The 23,151-nt window shown below is 38.5% G+C and overlaps 1 protein-coding gene across 7 annotated transcripts in view; it reads left to right on the top strand.

The window, feature by feature from the left end:
- PPP2R2B (protein phosphatase 2 regulatory subunit Bbeta) overlaps positions 1–23,151 on the top strand; it is a 482,712-nt gene that overhangs the window by 118,431 nt on the left and 341,130 nt on the right. The window contains exon 3 of one of the 7 annotated variants that reach the window (XM_063706849.1): positions 20,268–20,310. The exons of the other annotated variants lie outside the window; for them this stretch is intronic. Within the exon in view, the coding sequence (XP_063562919.1) occupies positions 20,268–20,310 (43 nt within the window). The remainder of the gene's footprint in view (positions 1–20,267; positions 20,311–23,151) is intronic. 7 annotated transcript variants of the gene reach the window in all.

The following is a 23,151-nucleotide window of genomic DNA, read 5'->3' as shown; positions in this document are numbered from 1 at the left end:
TGCGCCTGTAACCCCAGCTACTCAGGAGGCTGAGGCGGGAGAATCGCTTGAACCCGGGAGGTGGAGGTTGCAGTGAGCCGAGATTGTGCCACTGCACTCCAGCCTGGGTGACAGAGTGAGACTCCGTCAAAAAAAAGCGTGTGTTTGTCTTTTCTTTACGCATGTAACCAGATAGTATCTGAGTGATGAAATGCCTTTTGTAGCAGAAAAAAGGTCTAGGGACTATCCTGGATACTCTCAATAGAGCCAAGGGAATCTGAGTAAGAACCTAGCAGGGAGAATTATAGTCAGGTAGGTCTAGAACAGAGCTGGAGGTAGATGACCTCTACTCATTAAGTCCTGAAACAATGTAGTATTATCTAACACAGCCATCCCTACAGAGGGTTAGGAAAGAAGGGTTTACAATTTTGCAATCAACTGAAAGTGATCATGACATTTCCCTGCTTAAAACCTATCAATGGCTCCTCCATGGCTTTCAGAGTCAGGTTCAAAATGCTTAGCTTGGGAAATATGATCTGTCTCCTGCTGACCTCTTGAGCTCTCTCATTGTCGTCTCCCTACTCTGCTTCTAGTCTCCCTTGTTCTTCCTCAGTATGTCAGCTGGTTCTCCTTTCTGTATGTTCCCCCAGCCAAACCTGGAAAACCTTGCACAGACCCATCATCAGCATAACAACTCACTTACAGTGCTCTTGTCTATTTGTCTGTTTCTCCCATCCTCCTCTTCCTTTGCCTGGCTTACTGATGCTAACTTCTTCAGTTTCAGCACAGTTCAAGCACCTCTTCAAGGACCCAGAAGCCTTTCCATTGTCCTCTCTGTCTCATTCCCAGCTGACTTAGCTCCTGCCCCCCAACCCTGCCTGCAGTTCCCCAGCACCACCACAGTGCATGCATTTATTCATGCATGCATATATAAATATTTGTACTCTCACTCTGCCAGGCAATAGGTGAGGTGCTGGGTGGAGATAAAGCAGAGTAAGGCAGAGACTCTGTCTTCATGGAGCTCCCAATTAATCATAGCACTTGATACCTATACTACAATCACTGTTTCCTTCTGAGTCTCTACCAGACTCTAAGCTTTCTGAAGGCAGGGATTATGTCTCAATCCCCTTTGATTCCCCAGTCCCTGAAGCTGCAGGCACTCAGTAAACACACATCGGTCATTAAACAATTGAATGAAAACATTAATGCCAAGAAGGCATGTTAGGTAGGCAGGTTTTGATTATTTACTATAAAATTCTATTTAGTTTCCAAGGACTATCATATTTGAAGGCAAAGACTTTAGACTTAGAATTTCCAGGTTTCTACTATACTCTCCCTCTGAACTAAATTGTAAATCTGGATGTCAGTATATTTTCCTAGATATTTATTAAAACACCTTAAAAATATTGGCTTTGGTTGGATTAAGGCTACTAAGTAAGAACCAAATGTGAAATAAACAAGATCTCAACAGCTTTTTTGAATTGTTTGAATCCCACCTCCGACTACTTACTAACTGGATGATCTTGGGCATGTAATTTAATTTCTCTGTGCCATAGTTTTCTCATCTCTGAAATGGAAATAATAGAACCTATTGCGTAAGGTTGTTGTGAGGTTTAAATTTGTTAATACATACAAAGAGCTAAGTTCACACAAAGGCACTCGGAAGATAGTAATGATATAGCTCATGATCTGAAGGAAAGAGGGCGGAGGCAGTATCATATACTGATTTATACTATGGCCTTTCAAGTTGGACAATCTTGAGTTTATGTCCTGGCTCTAGTATTTATTAACTACGTAATTCAGGATAAGTTACATAACCTCTCTGAATCTTGATGTTCTCTCTAAATGAGGTTTAATAATGGCTACATTATGGAAATTTTGTGAGGATGAAATGAAAATCGTGACAATACAGAGTTAGTAAAATTGATTAGCACATGAAGAGTGATGAATAAATATTATTTTTGGTAGTTATGGTAATAAAGTAATAAGTGGTTACAGAGGTAAGATGACTAACACTAATTTTATGGATTCCTCATCTTTCCTTAGAAGGAAAATATGCCATACCCAGAAAGTGCTCATGGAGGCAGATCTACTAGTGATATTTGCTTCAAAAATGGAATGGAAAGATCTCTCTGGGATTGAAGGCTTTGGAATGAATATCAAGACAATTCAGTAGAGTAAAGGGCTCCAAGGACCCAGATAAGGGCTAGAGACAGTGGCAGCTGAGCATCCTCAAGGGAAAATAAAAGGTACTTCTCTTCATAGATGGTGCCTGGAATTTGAAAGGGTGGGGCCTTCGGGAGATCTGCGATTAATGTCTGCTCGTTGTTGTATCTGAGGAACACTGGATATGGGTTGTTTGATTAATGTCTTGGCAGCAACATTTGGAGAAAAAAAAATAGATGTTTGATGATCCTCCTCCAACTCAGATTTTCCTACTTCCCTCATTATTTGACCCTTTTCTGTCAGTCCTAGTTTCGCTTTATATTTTGAGCAGGTACATCTTTTTGACATGCAGCCAACACCATAGGCTGTAATTATAGTATTTTCTTCCTCCAGGATTCCCTGTGTTCCTTGTGAAGTGATATACATGAGACTGAAAACTGTGAACAAGGGATATAGTCTTCCTACTTCCTCTCCTCTAGACCTAGCACTGGCCCACTGGTCTTTGCACAACTTAGAAACTGAGACCATTTATTCAAGATATAGTGTTACCATAGGTCAGAAAGTTATTGCAACAAATGTACAAAACTGTGATGACTATGGTGTGATTGGTGCCCTAAAGCTGGGTAGAGTACAACCTACATAACTATTTGTGTCAGGTGCCTCTACCTGCTCCCACTGCCCTCTAACTTTATCTCCAACAATCACGCAAATAAAGGTGTATTTATTTGTTTATATCCCATCAACTGGTGCCTACTGAATTTTCCCTTCTCTCTCAAGGCTCAACTTAAATACACTATTTGAAGAAGCCTCTAACATCCTTCTCTAGACTAAGTAAAATTCCTACTGTGCCCCCACCCCTTGCAGCTAGCACTATGCATGGTACACGCTTCTGTCATTCAATATATCATATCGGATGGCAGTCATTTGTTTACATGGCTCTCTCTCATTCTGAACTATGAGCTTCTGAAGCAAGACTACATGGGATGCTTATGCAAATGTAGATTTCTAAGTCTGACTGTTGATCTAAATCAGAATTGCTGGGCATAGAATCTAGAAATCTGCATTTTTAAATAAGACTCACCTGGGTAGTGTATGTCCCCTCCATTTTGAAGCTCACAGCTCTAGAGGGCAACACACATATTTACTGCAAGTGGTAAAATATTAGGCAATATGTTTTACTTGGAGAAAGACTTGGTGATTCATGTCTTCCCAATAATGAAATATTTGAGTTCCAAAATGTATTAGAAACTCTAGGATATGGCTATAGACCGAATGTTTATGTATTCCAAAATTCATATGCTGAAATCTTTTTTTTTTTTTTTGAGACGGAGTCTCGCTCTGTCACCCAGGCTGGAGTGCAGTGGCGCGATCTCGGCTCACTGCAAGCTCCGCCTCCTGGGTTCACGCCATTCTCCTGCCTCAGCCTCCCGAGTAGCTGGGACTACAGGCGCCCGCCACCACGCCCGGCTAATTTTTTGTATTTTTTAGTAGAGACGGGGTTTCACTGTGTTAGCCAGGATGGTCTCGATCTCCTGACCTCGTGATCCGCCCGCCTCGGCCTCCCAAAGTGCTGGGATTACAGGCGTGAGCCACCGCGCCCGGCCATGCTGAAATCTTAACCCCCAATGTGATGGTATTAAGAGATGGACCTTTGGGAGGTGATGAGGCCATGAAGATAGAATCCTAATAAATGGGATTAATGCCCTCAAAAGAGAGACTCCAGAGAGTTCCCTTGCTCTTTCCACCATGGAAAGATGTAGGGACATGTGAAAGATGGCCATCTGCAAACCAGGAAGAGAGTCCTCATCAGACACCAAATCTGCTGGCCCCTTGATCTTGGACTTCCAGCCTCCGGAACTGTGAGAAGTAAATGTTTGTTGTTTAAGGTACTCAGTCTATGGTACTTTGTTATAGTAGACCAGATGGGCTAAGACAGATATATACATACATATGCATATTGTCTTCTGGAAAGAGGTATAATCTCAAGTCTATGGACTGGTCTGTGTGTTTGGCATGGGGAGACCTATGGAAAGAGATGGAGCGTACTCTTAAATTTGAAGTGTTTCTAAAATATGCATGATGACAATATCCTGGGTTATTTCAAAAGCTGGCTGAGTTGGATATATTTTTCCCCAAGATCAAATCTTTGGTGAAACAAAAGTGGATAAAATCTTGAGCAAGCTTTTTGGGGAGTGACCAGGGCAATTATTTTTCTGTGATGACAGTTCCACATAGTTGGGGATCAGATAGGAGAACAAAGAGCATGGGAGTCAAGAATTCAGGCAAAGTTTTTTCCATTCATGAGATTAAAGTGTATAGGAGAATAAATTGTGCAAAAACCTTGTAATAATTAATATGAAAAAAAAATTGAATGGAAATTTGACGGGAGAAAATTGTGGGGTTTTTTGCACTTAATTTCTTTAATCCCAAAGAACATGTGTCTTTTACCTTTGTTCTGCTTTCTGATGACTTTGTTGATATCCCTTCATAACTATTTTCTTAGACTCCTTAGAAAGAAGACCATTGGGCCAGGCTCAGTGGCTCACACCTGTAATCCCAGCACTTTGGGAAGCCGAGGTAGGTGGATCATGAGTTCAGGAGTTCGAGACCAGCCTGACCAATGTGGTGAAACCCCGTCTCTACTAAAATTACAAAAATTAGCCGGGCACAGTGGTGGGCATCTGTAATCCCAGCTACTCAGGAGGCTGAGGCAGGAGAATTGCTTGAACCCGGGAGGTAGAGATTTCAGTGAGACGAGATCATGCCACTGCACTCCTGCCTGGGTGACAGAGCAAGACTCTGTCTCAAAAAAAAAAAAAATTAATAGAAAGAAGACTATTGTTAATGACAACCTATCAAGTGACCAGACAGAGGGACAGAATCTGTAACCTCTTCCATGCAGAAGTAAATCAGGACACCTGCACTCTGAGAGTAAGCAAGCCCCTTTGTTCCAGTTCTTCTTGTGCTGCGTGTTAAAAAGAGTCAGAAGAGCACTTCTCTTGGGAATTACTTACCAAGCATTATTTGAATGGCTTAATTTTTTTATGGGTCTAGTACTACTAGCATATGGAGATACTGTAAAATTGATACTTCAGGTGCTTCCAATTTATCTGGGGACATAATTTATAGTTTTCATTACAGAACAATTTAAAACATTGTATAACTTAATGCTGTGCCCTATTTACTTGCTACTCAAAATGTAGTCTAGGAACCAACAGCATTGGCATTACCTGGAACTTGTTAGAAATCCAGATTCTCAGGCCCACACCCAGACCTAATGAATCAACATTTATAATTTAACAAAATCTGCAGGTGATTGATATGCACATCAAAGACTTACCAGTGGATTCTTGGACCAGTATTGAGCTGGATGCATAAGAATCATCTGGGGCTTTTAATTATTCAGATTCCTAGGCTCCAACAATAGTGTATTATATTTTAGCACAATTGGTAGAGTATGAGCTCTTGGTAAAGACTGCTTATGTTTAAATTATGGTTTTCACTCTCACTAGATGAGTTAATGGCCAAATAATTCAACCTGACTGAGTCTATTATCTCATCTATGAAAGAGGGAAATTATACCTACTTGGGAGGACCATCGGGCGGATAAGTTATTCATCATGGTTCTTCCTATACAGTAAGCATTCAGAGAAACTCTGGCTATTTTTATTCTGATGGTCAGTGAAGTTTGGAAATACCTACACTATGGGATTGTACCTGGTTTATTTTACTGATTAGAAAATATGTCTTTTGGGGTAAGAGCTAAGTAAAGGAAACACTCAATAGTATCATTGCCACTATACCCTCAACTCAACACACACACACACACACACACACATATATACACACATATTCATATATGTATACATACACATATGTACTGGTGCGTGTGTTTCTCTAAAGATCTCGGCTCTCTTTTCATTTCTTTTAATTTTTTATTTTCATAGGTTATTGGGGAACAGTGGTGTTTAGTTACCTGAGTAAGTGTTTTGGTGGAGATTTGTGAGATTTTGGTGCACCCATCACCCAAGCTGTGTATACTGCACCCAGTTTGTGGTCTTTTACCCTCAACCCCTTCCCACCCTTTCCCCCTGAGTTCCCAAAGTCCACTGTCATTCTTATGCCTTTGCATCCTCATAGCTTAGCTCCCACTTATGAGTGAGAACATTCAACATTTGGTTTTCCATTCCTGACCTGGATGAGATTGGGGACTATTATTCTAAGTGAAGTATGTCTTTTCAATTCATACGTTTTCTGGAGGTCCAACTGATCTGCTTAAAAACTGACATGGGAATCATTTCAATGTTAGTCATTCCATTTTAGCAGAGCAGTAGTTGTATTAAAGTATCCTTATATATTTTGAGGTCCTGGAGAACTAATACCAAGAAAACACCTTCCAGGAGTGAGGTTCGGAGGAGGGAGAGAGACTGGCTCTGATGGCTCCCCAAACTGAAAAAAAAAAAAAAAATGTCTCTTGGTAAAACCAAACTATGTGATCCTCTCTTCTACAGGGAAATGCTGTCACAATGTGTTATTTATAGGGAAAATTAAATTGCATGCACACCTGCCCCCCAAGTCTACCTCACAGATACCAATTGGTAGATATTCATATCCCAATTTAGAAATACTGGAGACTTCAGTTCTTTCTTAGTGAATAACCAAACTAGCTGATGCTACCAATTCTCTTTTCTTGCATCTCTACCCATTTTCTGGCTTTGAATGTCTTATTAAAATATCCACATATGTGTTTAGATGTATGCATTCTTACATAGGAGTTTGGCATTGGATACATCCTCAGTAGCCGATAGTCACCGAAACCTATTTTTAACAGTTAAATAGGAATAATAACTACTTCATGGGATTGTTATAAAATTAATGGAGATTGTGTTTATTGAAGGGCTCAGTGCAATATTTAACACAGACTAAGTATTCCATAAACATTGGCCATTTTGCCATATTAACTTCTTCACTTGGTGGGATTCATTTTCTTCTGATAATTTGGCAAATTCAGTTTTGTATCACTTTATATCTTTTTGTCACTTAAATAACAAGTATTTGACCAACTCCATTAACACCACTGAATTCATTTTTGCCTTTCCTCCCCTAACTTATGTGAGGTTCCCATCGTTTGAAATAAAATGCTTGTTCTATAGTAATATATGGCAACTCAGTGACTTCTATGTTTGGAGCTGGTGTATCCATTGTGCCCTGGATGATAAAATTATACCCCATATGCCTTGGTAGCAACCTTGCAAATGAACTGGAGTATTACATTTCAGACATATTATAAATTGCAAATATAAATATGTCTGTGTAAGTATATGTGTATGTATTTTGAATGCAACAGCTACAGGTCGAGCAAATGAGGAGAGTAAATGCTTTATCAGAAGCCATGTTGCAGATTTATTCACAATCAGTAGTTTTGTTCAGATGCAGATTCATGTGCATTTCTTACTACACTTTCTAGTTTATAACTCAGTGCTCTGTTTTGATTAGCAGGAGGGTATGTAACTGAGTATCAGCCATTTAGCTTTTGGCTTGTGAAGCCAGGGATTCTAAATATTGTTTATCATTTTTACATATTTTATCTGTTAACCTCAGAGATGGGTTTTATTTTGAAACTTTGCAGCTATCTGCCTAAACTTACTATGATTTTAGTCCCCTACCCCTCTCACTTATTATCTGCTGTTTCTATTCATTTGCTAACATTTTGTCTGAAATGGGTAACCATCCAGGTCATCCATTTGCTAAAGCTTATGACTCTCACATACCTAGCAGCCAAGGTTAGTCACATAATCTCACTCGCTCACACTTTCCACTGACCTTAGCTATAATCTATCACCAGACCAGATCCTGCGGTTCCAGACTATACAGATGGTGTTACTGCCTTGCTTATAACATTCTACCTTATAGAGTTCTTCAGTTGCAAGCAACAGAAACTTGGCTTGATCCTGGCTAAAGCTAGCAAAACAGGACATTGTTGGCAGAACATAGGTAGTTCAGCACATTGAAAATCTAGCTGAGAAAGGGTTGGAACTGGGCAGCTAGGGTGTCTATGTATCCAATTGACTGTCCCATCTGAAAGCTATTCCAGGAATTAATCGACCCCAACTTTTTTTCCCCATCCTTGTGTAGCTCAGCTCAATACCCAAAGTCTTGAGAGAGACAACGTGATCATTTTAACTTGGATCACATTCAAGGCATCCTGATTGACAGCCTCACTAAGATCATACACAGTGATGGAAAAGAGGTGCCCCATCAGGATGCTGTTGTCTGTCAAAAAGAGTGAATGGATGGAGAAAAAAATATCACCACAAGTACTTTATGGTGTTGTTTATCTTGGTTTGTAATAATAAGTGATCATTACAAAGGACTTGGTCACCCCAAAGAAAGGATTTAAAAAATCAACAGGGCAAGAAAGAAAGGGAGAGTTATTCCCTTACTCCCATGGGAAGATATTGAAGATCATGATACTAATATTTTCAGTTTACTCATATAGGTAGACTTTTATTTGTAGAATCTTAGCATTACAAAAGTGCCAAAGATTATAAATTTCCATGATCCTCAAATGCCAGGGTGGATCACCTATGTTAAGTCACTGAGGAGCTTTAAAAAAAAAAAAAAACAGAGATTCTATGTAAATTAGTTCAACCATTGTGGAAGACACTGTGGCGATTCTCCAAAGATTTAGAACCAGAAACACCATTTGACCCAGCAATCCCATTACTGGGTATATAAATCAGGTATATAAATCATTGTATTATAAAGATACATGTATGCATAGGTTCATTGCTACACTATTCACAATAGCAAAGACATGGAATCAACCCAAACACCCATCAGTGGTAGACCGGATTTTAAAAATGTGGTACATATATGCCATGCAATATTATGCAGCCATAAAAAGGAATGAGATCATGTCCTTTGCAGGGACATGGATGAAGCTTGGACTCATTATCCTCAGCAAACTAACACAGGAACGGAAAACCAAACACCTCAGGTTCTCACTTATAAGTGAGAGCTGAACAATGAGAACACACGAACTCAGGGAGAAGAAAAACACACTGGGGCCTATTGGGAGGGACCTGTCGGGAGATGGGGGAGAGCATCAGGAAAAATAGCTAATGCATACCGGGCTTAATACTTAGGTGGTGGGTTGATAGGTGCAGCAAATCACCATGGCACATATTTACCTATGTAACAAACCTGCACATCCTGCACATATACACTGGAACTTAATTTAAAAAAAAAAAAAGGCATGAGGAACTTTAAACGGGGAATGGAAATGTTCTATATCTTAACTGTGTTGGTGGTTACTGGTTACATGGGTATAATAATTATCAAAACCCGTCAAACTGTACACTTAAAATGCATACATTCTATTGTATATTATACCTCAATAAAGCTGATATTTAAAAACAAACAAACAAACAAACAAAAAAGAGATTCCAGAGTACCATTCTCAGAAATAATGCTTTATTTAAATCTGGAGTTCATCTCCAGGAGTGAATTTGAAGAACTGCCAAGTGGTAAGTGAGGTCTTAGATAGAAGGGCCATTTGCCTGGGTCTTTCAATCATGAAAAATCTCAAATTTAGATGCTTGACCTTATCTCTACCTGAGGTTGTATACCATCATAGTACTGCAGTACCAGGATTTAAAGATGACTGCATTTACACCCTTTAGTGTTTTATCCATATTGCTGAAAATTTTTGGCACTAAGAATTAAATATTTCTTATATATCTGTTAATTACCTGGTAAATGGCATACCTATGTTGTTTGTATCCTATTTTGTGCTAACAGCATTAATTTGTTCATGTAAACCTTGGAAATTATACCATGACTTTAGTCACCCTCTTTTGACATTTATTCAAGCAAGAGACTTGGTCTGTCTTGGCGTCTGGGAGCATACAACCTGTGATGTTAGGTCCAGCACTTAGAGTCTTTCTAGGGATACTATGTACAGCCTAAACAGTGACTCTTTGGCTGTATATTTATTGTCACTACCTTTTAAAAGCATTAACAAGAACTGTCAGTACTTGGAAAAGTACTGATGTTTGGCCTTGTCTCAGAGCAGTTGAACCTGAACTTCAGGGGATGGGCCCCAAATGTCACCATATTTCAAGGTCTTTCCAGGTGATTCACTGTGCTGCCAACTTGAAACTTAAATTTTTTTTAAAAAATGTGACATAATTTGGGATAAGTAGAGCAACTGTCAGGCTCTGTGCTCTGTCTTTGGCAGTGATATCAGCAAAGCTATTCATTTTTTAAATGGCGCTTTAAAAAGCTAACAGTACTTCTTTAACATAAATTATCTATCATGTTCAAAGTTCCCTGATTGCCTTATTTTTAATTTTTACAGGTAAAATGTAGGTATATATACTTATGAGGTACATGAGATATTTTAATACAGGCATACAATGCATAATAATCACATTGGGATAAATGGGGTGCCCATCTCCTCAAGCATTCATCATTTCTTTGCATTACAAACCTTCCAATTATATCCTTTTAGCTATTTTTTTAAAGTACAATAAATTATTGTTGACAGTAATCATTCTGTTGTGCTATCAAATACTGGCTCTTACTTATTTTATCTAATTATATTTTTGTACCCATTAATCCCCACTCGTATCCCCACTACCCTTCCCAGCCTCTGGTAACCATCATTCTACTCTCTGTCTCCATGAGTTCAATTGTTTGTCTTTCTGTGCCTGGCTTATTTTACTTAACATAATGTACTCCAGTTCCATCCATGTTGTTGCAAATGACAGAATTTCATTCTTTTTTATGGCTGAATAGTATTTTATTGTGTATAGGTACCATGTTTTCTTTATTCATCGGTTGATGGACACTTAGGCTGCTTCCAAATCTTGGATACTGTGAATAGTGCTGAAATAAACATGGGAGTCCAGATAGCTCTTTGATATACTGATTTCCTTTCTTTGGGGATATACCTAGCAGTGGGATTGCTGGATTACATGGTAGCTCTATTTTTAGTTTTTTGAGGAATCTACATACTGTTCTACGTAGTGGTTGTACTAATTTACATCCCCACCAACAGCATAAGAGGCTTGCCTTTTCTCTACTTCCTCAGTGGCATTTGTTATTGCCTGTCTGGATAAAAACCATTTTAACTGGTTTTTATTTTAACTGGGGTGAGATGATATCTCATTGTAGTTTGGATTTGCATTTCTCAGATGATCAATGACATTGAGCGCTTTTACATATGCCTATTTGTCATTTGTATGTCTTCTTTGGAGAAATGTCTATTCAGAACTCTTGTCAATTTTTAAAATCAAATTATTAGATTTTTTCCCATTGAGCTGTTTGAGCTCCTTATATGTTCTTGTTATTAATCTCTTGTTGGATAGATAGTTTGCAAATATTTTCTCCCATTATGTTGGTTGTCTCTTCACTTTGTTGATTGTAAAAAAAACTATTCTTGAAGCTTAATAGTACCACTCATGTCAAATGTTAGCAAACTCCTAATCATCTGTAAGTACCTAGCACATGTATCACCTTCACCATGCAGCATTCCTTGACCTATTCAGGCAAAAAGTTATTATCCTGTCTTTTATGCCAGGAATTACCCATGAAGTTCTGTTACAAGTACAGATACATGACCCCAAACCCAGTGTTTCAGAAGCTCCATGGGTGCCCTTTCTGAGATTCTGTGATTTTTAGCAAAGTCCTCAGATGATTCTTATGTACAGCAGTTTCAGGAAACATTACTCTATGCCCTCATGGTATGTGTGCATACTTCTGTTGTTGCACATTCACTCAATTATAGTTACTTATTTACCTGTCAAATGTATCTACTAAACCATGAGCTTCTTGAAAGTAAGGATATTATCTTAATTTTAACTCTCAAGTCCAATCGTAATGCCCTCTTAATAGAAGTTTTTGCACCAAATGAATGAATATGAACAAATCTCCCCAAATCAGCCAAATTTCCTTTAATGATTCATGATTTCTCATAGGAACACATGAATTTAAGAAAACAAAGTTATAAAGATTATTTCTTTTTTTTCCTTTGTTTTCTACTTAATATATAAGACTTAAAGAATTTAAGCCTTCTTTTCATTGTTACATTTATATTTTTGTGTACCTACATCAGGCATTATTAGAAACTAGAAATATAATAATAATAGCTAATATTTATTGAAATTTTACCATCTTCCAGGAACAGTATCAAGGACTTCACATGCATTAAGTCATTTCATCCTCCCAACTAACCTATAAGACAAATAGGTATTAACATTATCCCTCGTTGTATAAATGAGGAAACCAAGGCACAGACAGAGTAGATAATATATTTAAGCCAAACACCTAGGAAGTAGCAGAGCCAGTGTTTAAACCCAGGCAGTCTGCATCCAAAGACAGCTCATGCCTGTAACAATGTTTCCTGCCTCTGAATGTTGAATAAACATAGTCCCCAGTCTTAAAGCCTCATGGGAGAGACAGACAGTCTCAAAAAGTATTTGCATGAGGTGTTAAGGGTTTATAGGGTAAGGGAAACGATTATATGAACACAGCATGGGAAGTTTTAAATTTTGCCTTGAGAGGAGTAGGGGAAAAATATGAATGAAGAGAACTTGGCTTAGCCACACAACCCTGTGGTCTCATGAGTGCATGCCTTTGCTTATGCTACCACTTCATTAGAATGCCTTTACAGAGAAGGTGATTGGATTGAACATGAAAGGTGATTGATTAGTGGGATTTGGCCTTGAGGAAAAGAAGAGAACGCAAGGGCATTCCTAATGAAGTGGTAGCATAAGCAAAAGCATGGAGTCATGAGAACACAGGGTTGCATGGCTAAGCCAAGTTCACTTACAGCGGCTCCAAAGAAGGAAGTGATAGATGGTGAGATGTGAAAGGACAGTGGTGAGAAAGGTGCATATGGCCGTTAGATCTCTCACAGAAAGTCTAAGTGATTTGAGCAACAAGAGAATGTATTGCCTCATCAAACAGTCACAAAATAGGGCTGGCCCCAGGTATATAAGTCTTTAAACCATACGTTTAGTTAGGCATCTTGTGTCTTTCTTCTGGCCTCTCAACTTGGCTTCTGTCCCATTGGCTCTGTTCTCTGGCTGCAGCTCCAAGCCTCAATCATCTCATTACACAAAGCACCAAGCTCAGCGACTGAGACAGTCCACTTCTCCAACAGTTCCAGAAAAAACAGGAAATGAATTTCATTGACCAGATTTCAGTCACGGGCTGGTCCCTGTTGATCCTGATCCAATCACTAGAGGGCAGACTGCACAGATGTCTAAACCGCATATTCAGACTTTGGAAATTATGAAGTAGGCGCAAAGCACATGCAGGTAGAATAACGAAGGGATAGACCCCAAAGTAGAATTGGGGTGCTGTTGTCACAAGAAGAGAGCATAAATGCTGTGCAGAAATATAACAAATATCCACTGAAGTTGAAGTTCACATTTTGAGAGATCCTGAATGTTGTCTGTAAACTAACCAAGGCATCTGCCTCATATTATGGAATTTTTCCCTAAATGTTTAGTAATGAGCTTTGTCTGATTACTGACCTTGTGTAGATCTCTGGTTCCTTGGGGCTGAAACTGAAGAGCAGGTTGCTGTCTTTCCTTCAGTTGTGAGGATGTTCAACATAAAACAAGATGCAGGATTGAGCCTTGACTTTGGCTTTCTTGAGAAACACCCTCTCGGGCTTTCTCTGCTGAGTATTTTTTAAAGCTGTCTAAACAGATACCCCCAACCCCACCCCATCCATCCAATTCCCGTCCTATTGGCAGCCACTTTAGAAGGGAAGTGTGTGAGATGGGAACTGTTTAGATGGAAACAATCCTTCTGTAATGGCTTTGGCCTCCTCTGGCATGAATTGAGCATTTACAGTAGTGAAGCCATGTTTTATTTATGTTATTTCCTCAAGACCTCTGGTTAGCTTCTCAATTTGCAATGCAAATTAGACATAGAAAAGATTTTATATACTCTACATACAATTCTCCATACATCCACATTCAGTGACAAATTGTAATCTTTCAGCCTAACAGTTCTAGTGTAATTTTAGATAATAAAAATATTCACCACTTACAGTTCTAGCTTATGCTAATAGACCCACAGTCATCAGAGATGCTGAGACTAAGCAACAGACTTGGGGCTCAGAAAAGTAACACTATTGATTGCACTGCCTTTTGAAAATGAAACTTGCAATGAGAGACTCTAACTTACACCCCAGAACTGGGAAGGAGGAGCAATTACCATGAATTCAAGCATCACTTGGCATGTGAGCTCTTGCTGTTGTCCTATCATACTCCAAGCAGTGGTGGGGGGACAGGGGGAAGACAGATAACAGAGCCACCTTTGAAAGATGGGAAAAAAAGACTTGTCTCTCTTCATCTGGTACTGCTTCAAGTTGATTGCTTAAGTGTGCACAGGGGTAGTTGGGCTATACTCGCTACTAGCTAATTGTATATCCTTTTGTGTAAAGCTGTTGCTTAAGCGTCTGCAGTGTTAAAAGGGAACACAGGGATAAAGAGATTTTAGATAAATCATTTTATACAATCCACATGACTAACGGCTGGCTTGGCTCAAAAACTAAATTGTGAATTAGAATCGATAGCCCAAATGTAACAAATCTCACTCAGCCTCTGGTCACCCTTCAGTCTCTGCACAATCCCAATATTTGTCTTTATAAGGTAAGAGTTGCCAGCAGCTGACGACACACTGACCATTAGGCAGGGGTCCATAGTAACACCTGGCTATTAGAAAGATCTGACACGCATCTCAGCTCATTCTTGGAAACAATGGTTCTTGCATACCATCAGTAACATTCTTTCTCAAATCGAATTGCCTTACACAATGATTTTCTGTCTTCAAAAATTAGACTCATGTGCACTCAATATAAAACTATGTTATCCCTGATGACAAGGCTGAAAATGCTTTCCCCCGCTGTCCTCTAAACTTTAGGAAAACAAATTGCTATTTTTATTTCCTATTGCCTCTCCAGTGGGTGCACCCTGGGCACACAGGCCTTAAAAAACACCATCAGCAGCTGCTATAGCAGCACAACTTTAGCTTCTTGTTACGAAAAGCCTCTGGGTTGCAATGGGGAGCAAGGTAGTCAATATATCGGACTTGGACAGTGCCCAAACAACTATTACAATTCAGACCATGATTTCTGGCCCAATTCTGGAAAAGTATTTGCTTTCCAAGATAAAAATCTGTTTGGCAGAAAAGAGATGTTTGTTTTAAAATAAAATCCATTTGGTTAATAATTATCCACCCAGTTTTAGGTTGCTTTCCTCATTTCTGTAAATAAAATTTCCTACATTGCCTCTCCCAGTGATTGATGAAAAGTGCACTTAAATTTTGAGGAAGGAACCTGAAGAACATATCCAAGTCCTCACTACCCTGTTTGGTAATAGTTGCATCTAATGTCTTCTATTTTTCTTCCTGAATTAACTAGATAGTATAGTGTGTAGGGAGTACAAAGCAGGTATTCATCAGGAGTTACAGAGATTTAACATGGGTCATTAAAGTGCTGTATGTTGGCCTAATTTGAAAAATAATTCCCCAACTATGGCTAACGTATACTAGAAGTCAGTTTGTCTATCTGTGTAAATGAGGTTTTTGCAAATCTTAAGTTAGAACATATTTGTCAAAGAGTCAACACAGTAAGTTACAAGAGGGCATCTTTGGTTAAATAACAGAAGCTGATCTAATCACTAATTTGCCATACCTTTTCAGTGAAAACAAACTATTAGACTCCTCTGAGAGACCAGATCAGACATTCGTTTTCTTCTTCCCTATTATCTAGATGCCCTCTTTTCATCACAGTATTTCTTTACCTTTAATAAATTGTTCTAAAGGTTGAGGACTACCAAGGGTGGAGGAAGGGCAGGGAAGCAAGGTTGCAAATGAATTTTACTGATACAATCAGCCTTTTCAGGTGCTATCAACTTGAAATAAATAGAGCTCTTATACCACCTACACAGTCTTCCCGCTCCTGTGAGTATTCTTCCTTTTTTTTTTCTCTTTAAATCATGGGACACAATTCTGCTTTCTCAGGAGATATATCGAGTTTCAATCAAACTATATAAAACCCAGCCAAATAAAATCTGGTACAGGTCAACCACTGTAATAATGTGGAAAGGCTAAGAATGCTGCTGTTATTTAATCTTGTGATTTCTCTGAACCTTTCAAATCGTTTGGAGTTTCCTTGGGTTGCATAATCTAATAATGAAAACAAAATAAGGTTGTGGGATCTACCTTTTCTTTCTTTCTCTCTCTGATCTAAAGCTTGAAAATCTCTTTTCAATCTCTTCCCTTCAATTAATGAAATAGTTTCCCACCCCACTCCCATCCTGCCTGGAGACACAATTGCCATGGTTACCTGGATACCTTTTCTCAAAGAATATATGTAGTGGCAATCGGCAATTTAGACGTCTCAGCGTATTGCACTTAGGAGCAGTAATGAGACCATTATGGAACTACTTGTAGTGAAAATACTATTGATGTTACAGTCTGAGATTAAAACTTTAATTTGTATTCATTTACTCCTTTAAAGAGATAAGGATGAGGAGGCTGGTCTCTGTAGCTAAATAGCAAGTTACTGACAGGAAATGTCATCCACTTGAGACAAGGTGTTGGGGCTGCCTCTCCTTGAACACATGTCAATGAGGCCGAAAGAATAGACAGAATCACCCACCAATCCAATACAAAGTTAGCAGTAAAAGGCCAGTGTGAAGAAGGGTGTATTTTGGGAGCAAGTGTTCCTCAATAGTGAATCCATGTGAAGGATCACGGAAAGAGATACGAAGGGATATTGTCTTCATTTTATCTGAAAACAGTGCTTGTTTCAGTAAGCTGGATTTGGATCCTCTCATATAGCTCCTTACAGATTTTCTCTGGGGAAAGAATACTTCTCTCTGAGCTTATGCCTTTCTGCTATAAAAAAAAAAAAATTAGTGCCTCTCTAAACCAGGGGTCTTAACATCAAGCCCATTCTAAAGAGTTGAAAGATGGTTGGCAAGTAATTTGAACTACTGATAATCAAAAGGCCCAAATGTGCCAAGATTGCAATTTAAAGAAAACACATTAAAATGGAGTCAAGATTAACCCCGTAATGTCATTTACTTTCTTTCAATCTCATGGGCTGAATGGGAGAGAAAAGGGTTTAGTTACAGCAAGAATGTTGATAAATTCAATTAACTATGAGTACTGAAGCTAAAAGTACTGCTTATTACCATGGCTCAACATTATGTCCCTGATTACTTTTTGAGTATGCATTTTTCTGTGAATTAGTACAAAGCCTTTGATTAAATGAACCTGATCTCTTGGAAAGGCAAACAGGAAACACACTAAATTTCCCATTCACATTCCCAAACAACGTAATTTTGAGTGACTTAATAAAGAAATAAAACTCAGTTCAATCAGAATCTCTGGATTGCAATTCCATACCCTGTACTAAAAACATGTTGTGGATGGGTAAGAATTAGAAATTTATCAAAGTGTGAAAATACTAGATTAAAATTATAGATTTGGGCCGGGCGTAGTAGCTCACGCCTGTGATCCCAGCACTTTGGGAGGCCCAGGCGGGCGGATCACGAGTTCAGGAGATTGAGACCATCCTGGCTAACACGGTGAAACTCTATCTCTACTAAATACAAAAAAAATTAGTCGGGCGTGGTGGCAGACACCTGTAGTCCCAGCTACTCGGGAGACTGAGGCAGTAGAATGGTGTGAACCTGGGAGGTGGAGCTTGCAGTGAGCCAAGATCATGCCACTGCATTCCAGCCTGGGTGACAAAGCGAGACTCCATCTCAAAAAAAAAAAAAAAAAAACTATGGATTCACATTTATTACCTAAGAATAAAGAAATGCCATGATTTAGAATTTCACATAGGAGAACATAGAAATATTCATAAATTTAAAGTTTTTAACATATATCATACTAATACTTGTAATCTAAAGGACAAAGAAAATGGGAGAAACAGGAGTTCTCATGCATTATTGGTGGGAATGGAGTTACTCCATTCTTTCTAGTGTATAACTTGATAATAAGTATAAAGATGCATATTTTTCTTCTACACAGACATTGTATTTCTAAGCATTTATCCTAAAGAAGTAATTGCACAAGTGCAACTAAAAAGAGAAAGAAGAAAGACACATCACAGCATCATTTGTTATAATCTGCACAAAACTGTAGACATCTTCAACTGCTTCTGTCCTTGAACTTGACTTATTTCTGACGGTATAAGAAAAGAACATTTGTTTTGAGAAATATTTGAAAAGACATCCACCAAATTGTTAACATGGTTATTTTTGGTGAGAGGAATCTGGATGATTTTTAATTTCTTCTTTATACCTCTCTTTTTCACTAATTGTGTTAGTTTTACAATCAGGCAACAATTTAGCTATTAAGGGTTAAATCATGTTCTCTCCAAAATATGTTAAAGTCCTAACTCATAGCACCTCAGAATGTCATCTTATTTGAAAAGAGTCTTTGTGCATGTAATCTGAAAAATCAAGTTAAAATGAGATCATTCTGAATTAGAGTGGGCCCTGATCCAATATAACTGTTGTACTCATAAGAGAGACACTCAGGAAGAAGATGGCCATGCAACTGGGGAGGCAGAGACCGGAGTGAGGCATCTACAAGCCAAAGAATGCCAAGATTGGCAGCAAACACCAAAAGCTGGAAGAAGCAATAAAAGGTTCTCCTCTACAGGTTTCAGAGGATGGTTGCCCCTGCCAACACCTTGATTTCAGACTTCTAGTCCCCAGAACTGTGAAAGAATAAATGCCTGTCATTTAAGACACCTAGTTTGTGACTTTGTTATGGCAGCCCTAAGAAACCAACACAAAAGCTATTTTAATTTGGGGAGGAAATTTCATTTACTATACAGATGCAATAAAAAGTCTCTTCATTCTGCTATGCCACACATGGACTAGCAAACTCCTCTATTAACTGTTCTGCATCCAATATAGTAATCTGAAATTGAATTAACTGCTCATAGAAAAAGGAAGTGGAAAGGTTCTATCAGGTGGGCACAAAAGTAATTGCACCAACCTAATGTTTTTTAGTTTTTCTACAGATGACATAAATGCTGACGTGGTTCTGAACACATCCCTAGGCAACAGAAGCATCATTTTTCAAGGGCCCCAAAGACTCCTCCTTCTCTGAACCATCACAAATATTATGAATTATCCAGAGATCTGTCTTATTGATGGACTACTTTAAAGAATTTCAGGCCGGTTTGTCATAATTTTTATGTTTTCCCTCAACCATATTAAATGTGACTATAACAATGAGCTGAAAGGAAAATTAGGTCCCAAGTGTTTTGGCATTTTTTCAGTATCGAAGGTCAACCACATAGCAGTTAGCCAGAATGCATTGTGAACAGACATATGGCATTTGTTGGGGAGAAGAAAGGGTGGGAGGAGGAGTGTCCTGTTTTCCAGCTGCCTTCTAAAGTCAGGCTTGATTGCTATAAAATCTTGTTGCATTTCATGTAGCCTCATAATCATTTTCTTTCTAAAATGGCCTTTGGTCATCTTGAGAACAAAGAAGACAAGTCTCCAGGAAACTCATTCCTTCTGATTGTGCTAGGTCTTCAGCAATGTAAAATTGAGGCTCTAAATGCACCAGCGGTGGACAAATGTCCTAGTCCAGTACTAAAGTCTGAACACTAGGGCAAAGAACTATTCAACAAGGAATACTTCTAGGAGAAGGCTACAGCTTATGGAAAGTATACTAGGCTGAAGTCACTCACATTCTCTTTAGAGTAACTACACTGATACTAATTTAATAAAATCATACCTGTTTGGATGCTCATATGATAGAGAATTCAGCGGAACACAGACAACTGTGGATGCATGGGGAGGATATGTATCCACCTAGTGTGATTTGGAAGATAACTAAGGGGACAAGGATTAGTCAAGCACTTGGGCAGTTTCAAATGACGGAAACCCAATTCTATCAAGTTTATATGAAGAAAAGGAAAAGGGATTTTGTTGGGAAATCAAAGGGTAGAGGTGGCATCCAGTCTCTAAGGACTCATTAAATATGTGTCACTGTGCTCCCTTTTTAGATATGTTCTCCTTGGGCAGTAGCCTTATGTTTTTTTTTTTTTTTTTTCCTAGCAAATGTTCTTCCATCTGGACTTCTTCCATCTGGCCAGAACACGTAGGTATAACTCCTGACTGGCATTCTTATAGCTCACAATCCAAAATGAAAGCAAAAAAGAGGAGAAAAACTCTCCTTTCTCTGTGTCCATATATAAATATTCCAGAGAAGTTCTCTGTTGGATTTGGAATAGATGTTCACACTTGAGTCAACTATCCTGGCCAAGTAGGTGTGGCGCTCCAATCATCCAGGACTGAATCTGCAGCCAGGAGGGCAGGGCTCTGAGACTTGTAGCTCTATTAAGACAAAGTGGAGTGGAAAGATCAACATGGAGTTCTGCTATCCAGAGAAAGAAGAAAATGATGCTAGAAAGACAGACAGTAGATGCCCACTAGAATACTTTCATTCACCAAATGCTAACTCATCTCTTCTTGACCTAGACTTCCATGGCACTTGAAATCTTTGTTTTACTCTTTTAGGTTACAACTGCCATACATTATATAAAAAATAGATGTAGGTAGATAGATACTATGTAAATATTCAAAGATTACAAATGGCTCAAACCTTGCAGAGCTGACAAAAAGCAATGACAAGCCAAACTCTATAAACAAGTAAATAAAACTTGATTGCAAAATAAAACTTGTACATGAGCTGAGCTTTAAATTAAGGAACAGTTAGGTATATAATGTTGGGAAGTATAAGAACAGCTTATTTTTTAAAAGCAAGCTATACATAAATATAAAGCTACCTTGAAAAAATGTCAAAAAGGCAACTCACTAATTTGGGGATAAAATACAAATACCAAAAGCATAGTTACAATTTTTCCTATTCAAGCAGGAATACTATGTTTGACCATTCAAAAATGTTTCCTCTATGAAGCAGGAGGTCCAGTTCACCTCATAAATAGATATAGTCAGTGTTGCATTTTCCCCTTAAAGTGGAGTCTAGGCCACCAAAAAGTTTGTCTTTTAGAAAAAACATTTATGAAGAATTATGAATGACTTACAAAACAAAAGTTGTGAATTTGTAGCAGTGTGATTCTTAGAGATGGAGGATTTACCATTTAAGCGATGGCAAAAGTTGAAGCCTAAGCTTGACTTCTGCTCATCACCCTCTTTCCCACTCGCAGGACCTTGAACGTGACTTGCATGTGCTCAGGGTCTCACAGTTTGCCTCAGACTAAGATTACATCCTAAAGATCTCATTCCCCAGACCCTCTGGTACCCTGAGGTAGAAGTATTTATTTTTATTTTCTCCTTCTAGGTATCAACTTTTAAGGGAAAATTCCAGGTGATAAAGCTGTATTTCCAATTGGGAATCAAATAATCTTCACACCCTTTTAACCAGGGCCTCAGTTGGAACCACCTGGAGCCTGGACAGACTCATTGATGAGACAGGAAAGATTCAGGAGCCTACTTCATAAAAAATAAAGTTTCTAAGACAAGGGTGTTAATTTTCCAATATCCACATGTGTATTGTCTACTTAAAGGCCCATATCTGATTGCCTGAGCTCAGGAGTTCGAGACCAGCCTGGGCAACATGGTGAAACCCTGTCTCTACTAAAATACAAAAAATTAGCCAGGTGTGGCAGCATGCGCCTGTAGTCCCAGCTACTCAGGAGGCTGAGGCAGGAGAATCACTTGAACCCGGGAGGCGGAGGTTGCAGTGAGCTGAGATCACACCACTGCACTCCATGCACTCCATCCTGGACAACAGAGGGAGACTCTGTCTCCAAAAAAAAAAAAAAAAAAAAAAGGCTATTATCTAACCAGTAGTTTTCCAATTTTTGAAAAATTAGAACATAAAATGATCAATCAAAATTGCTTCATCCAGACAATCTCTGTCAACATTTTGATATGTCATTCAAGATTTTAATTCCTATGTAAACATGAAATGTAAATATATTTTTTCACAGGAGTAATTTTATAACAAATACTTTATTACCTGATTTTTAAAATGCAATGTAACCTTTTAAATTTAAATTAGTATTTCTTTAACTTTAATTATTTTTTACATAGAAAAACCGAACCCACAGACTTAGAGATATAATTGCTAGGTCAAAGAGTTTGCAGAATCTTTTGGGCTTAGGTTGTTGGGCAAATTGCCATCCAGAAATGTGTAAGACTTCTCATTTTCTCTCATGTCAACCAGGGAATCAGTACATTTTAGAATTTCTGACTATTTGGGGTGGGAGTTAATATCACCATGCATTTTCTCTTTAAAGACACGTTTTTTTCCACATTTAATATATCTGAAATCAAAGTACATCTTGCAATAGATAGTGAGTTTATATTGTGCTATAATTTAATGAACAGGATTTTTTCTTTTTTGATAGCACTTCAAGTTTAATAACAGCATACCTATAATTAATAGTGTGTTGGAATCCATGAAATACGGTACCTCAATCTAAGCAATTTTACGTTTTGGCCCAGTAAAATTTTTCCTTTCCACCCACAAGCTTCTGGGACCAGTTGCCCTTGCTAACTGCTTACAGAGTGCTCAAAGTATGCAAATTCAATTCAACTTTTGTTCAAGTCTCTCTGCATATGGCTCAGGGAATACAAAGACGAACATGACAGTGCTGAGAAAAACTTAATTAGGAAGGTCACTGCATAAAAACCATGTAATGAATTTTCTTTCAAAACCTTTGTGGAACAAGGCAGAATATAAATAAATAAAAACATTGTACATACAGAAGCCAAACAGACGTAAATTTCAGATCATCTGTCCCACACATTCCCTCTATTGTTGCAGATAACCAAGAGCTGTACCGAGCGACCTGCAGCTCCTTGAAGACATCCTGTTCCCTAAGCCTCCGTGAAGGTGTAACTGCAGCTTACTCTAGCTCAAAGGATGTCTCCTTTCCTCACACTTTTACATGGCCATCCTCCGCTCAGCCTT

Source organism: Gorilla gorilla, chromosome 4 (assembly GCF_029281585.2).
Source record: "Gorilla gorilla gorilla isolate KB3781 chromosome 4, NHGRI_mGorGor1-v2.1_pri, whole genome shotgun sequence".
NCBI lineage: Eukaryota > Metazoa > Chordata > Mammalia > Primates > Hominidae > Gorilla > Gorilla gorilla.
Note: the sequence above shows the minus strand (reverse complement) of the source record. Positions and strands in the feature narration are given on the sequence as shown.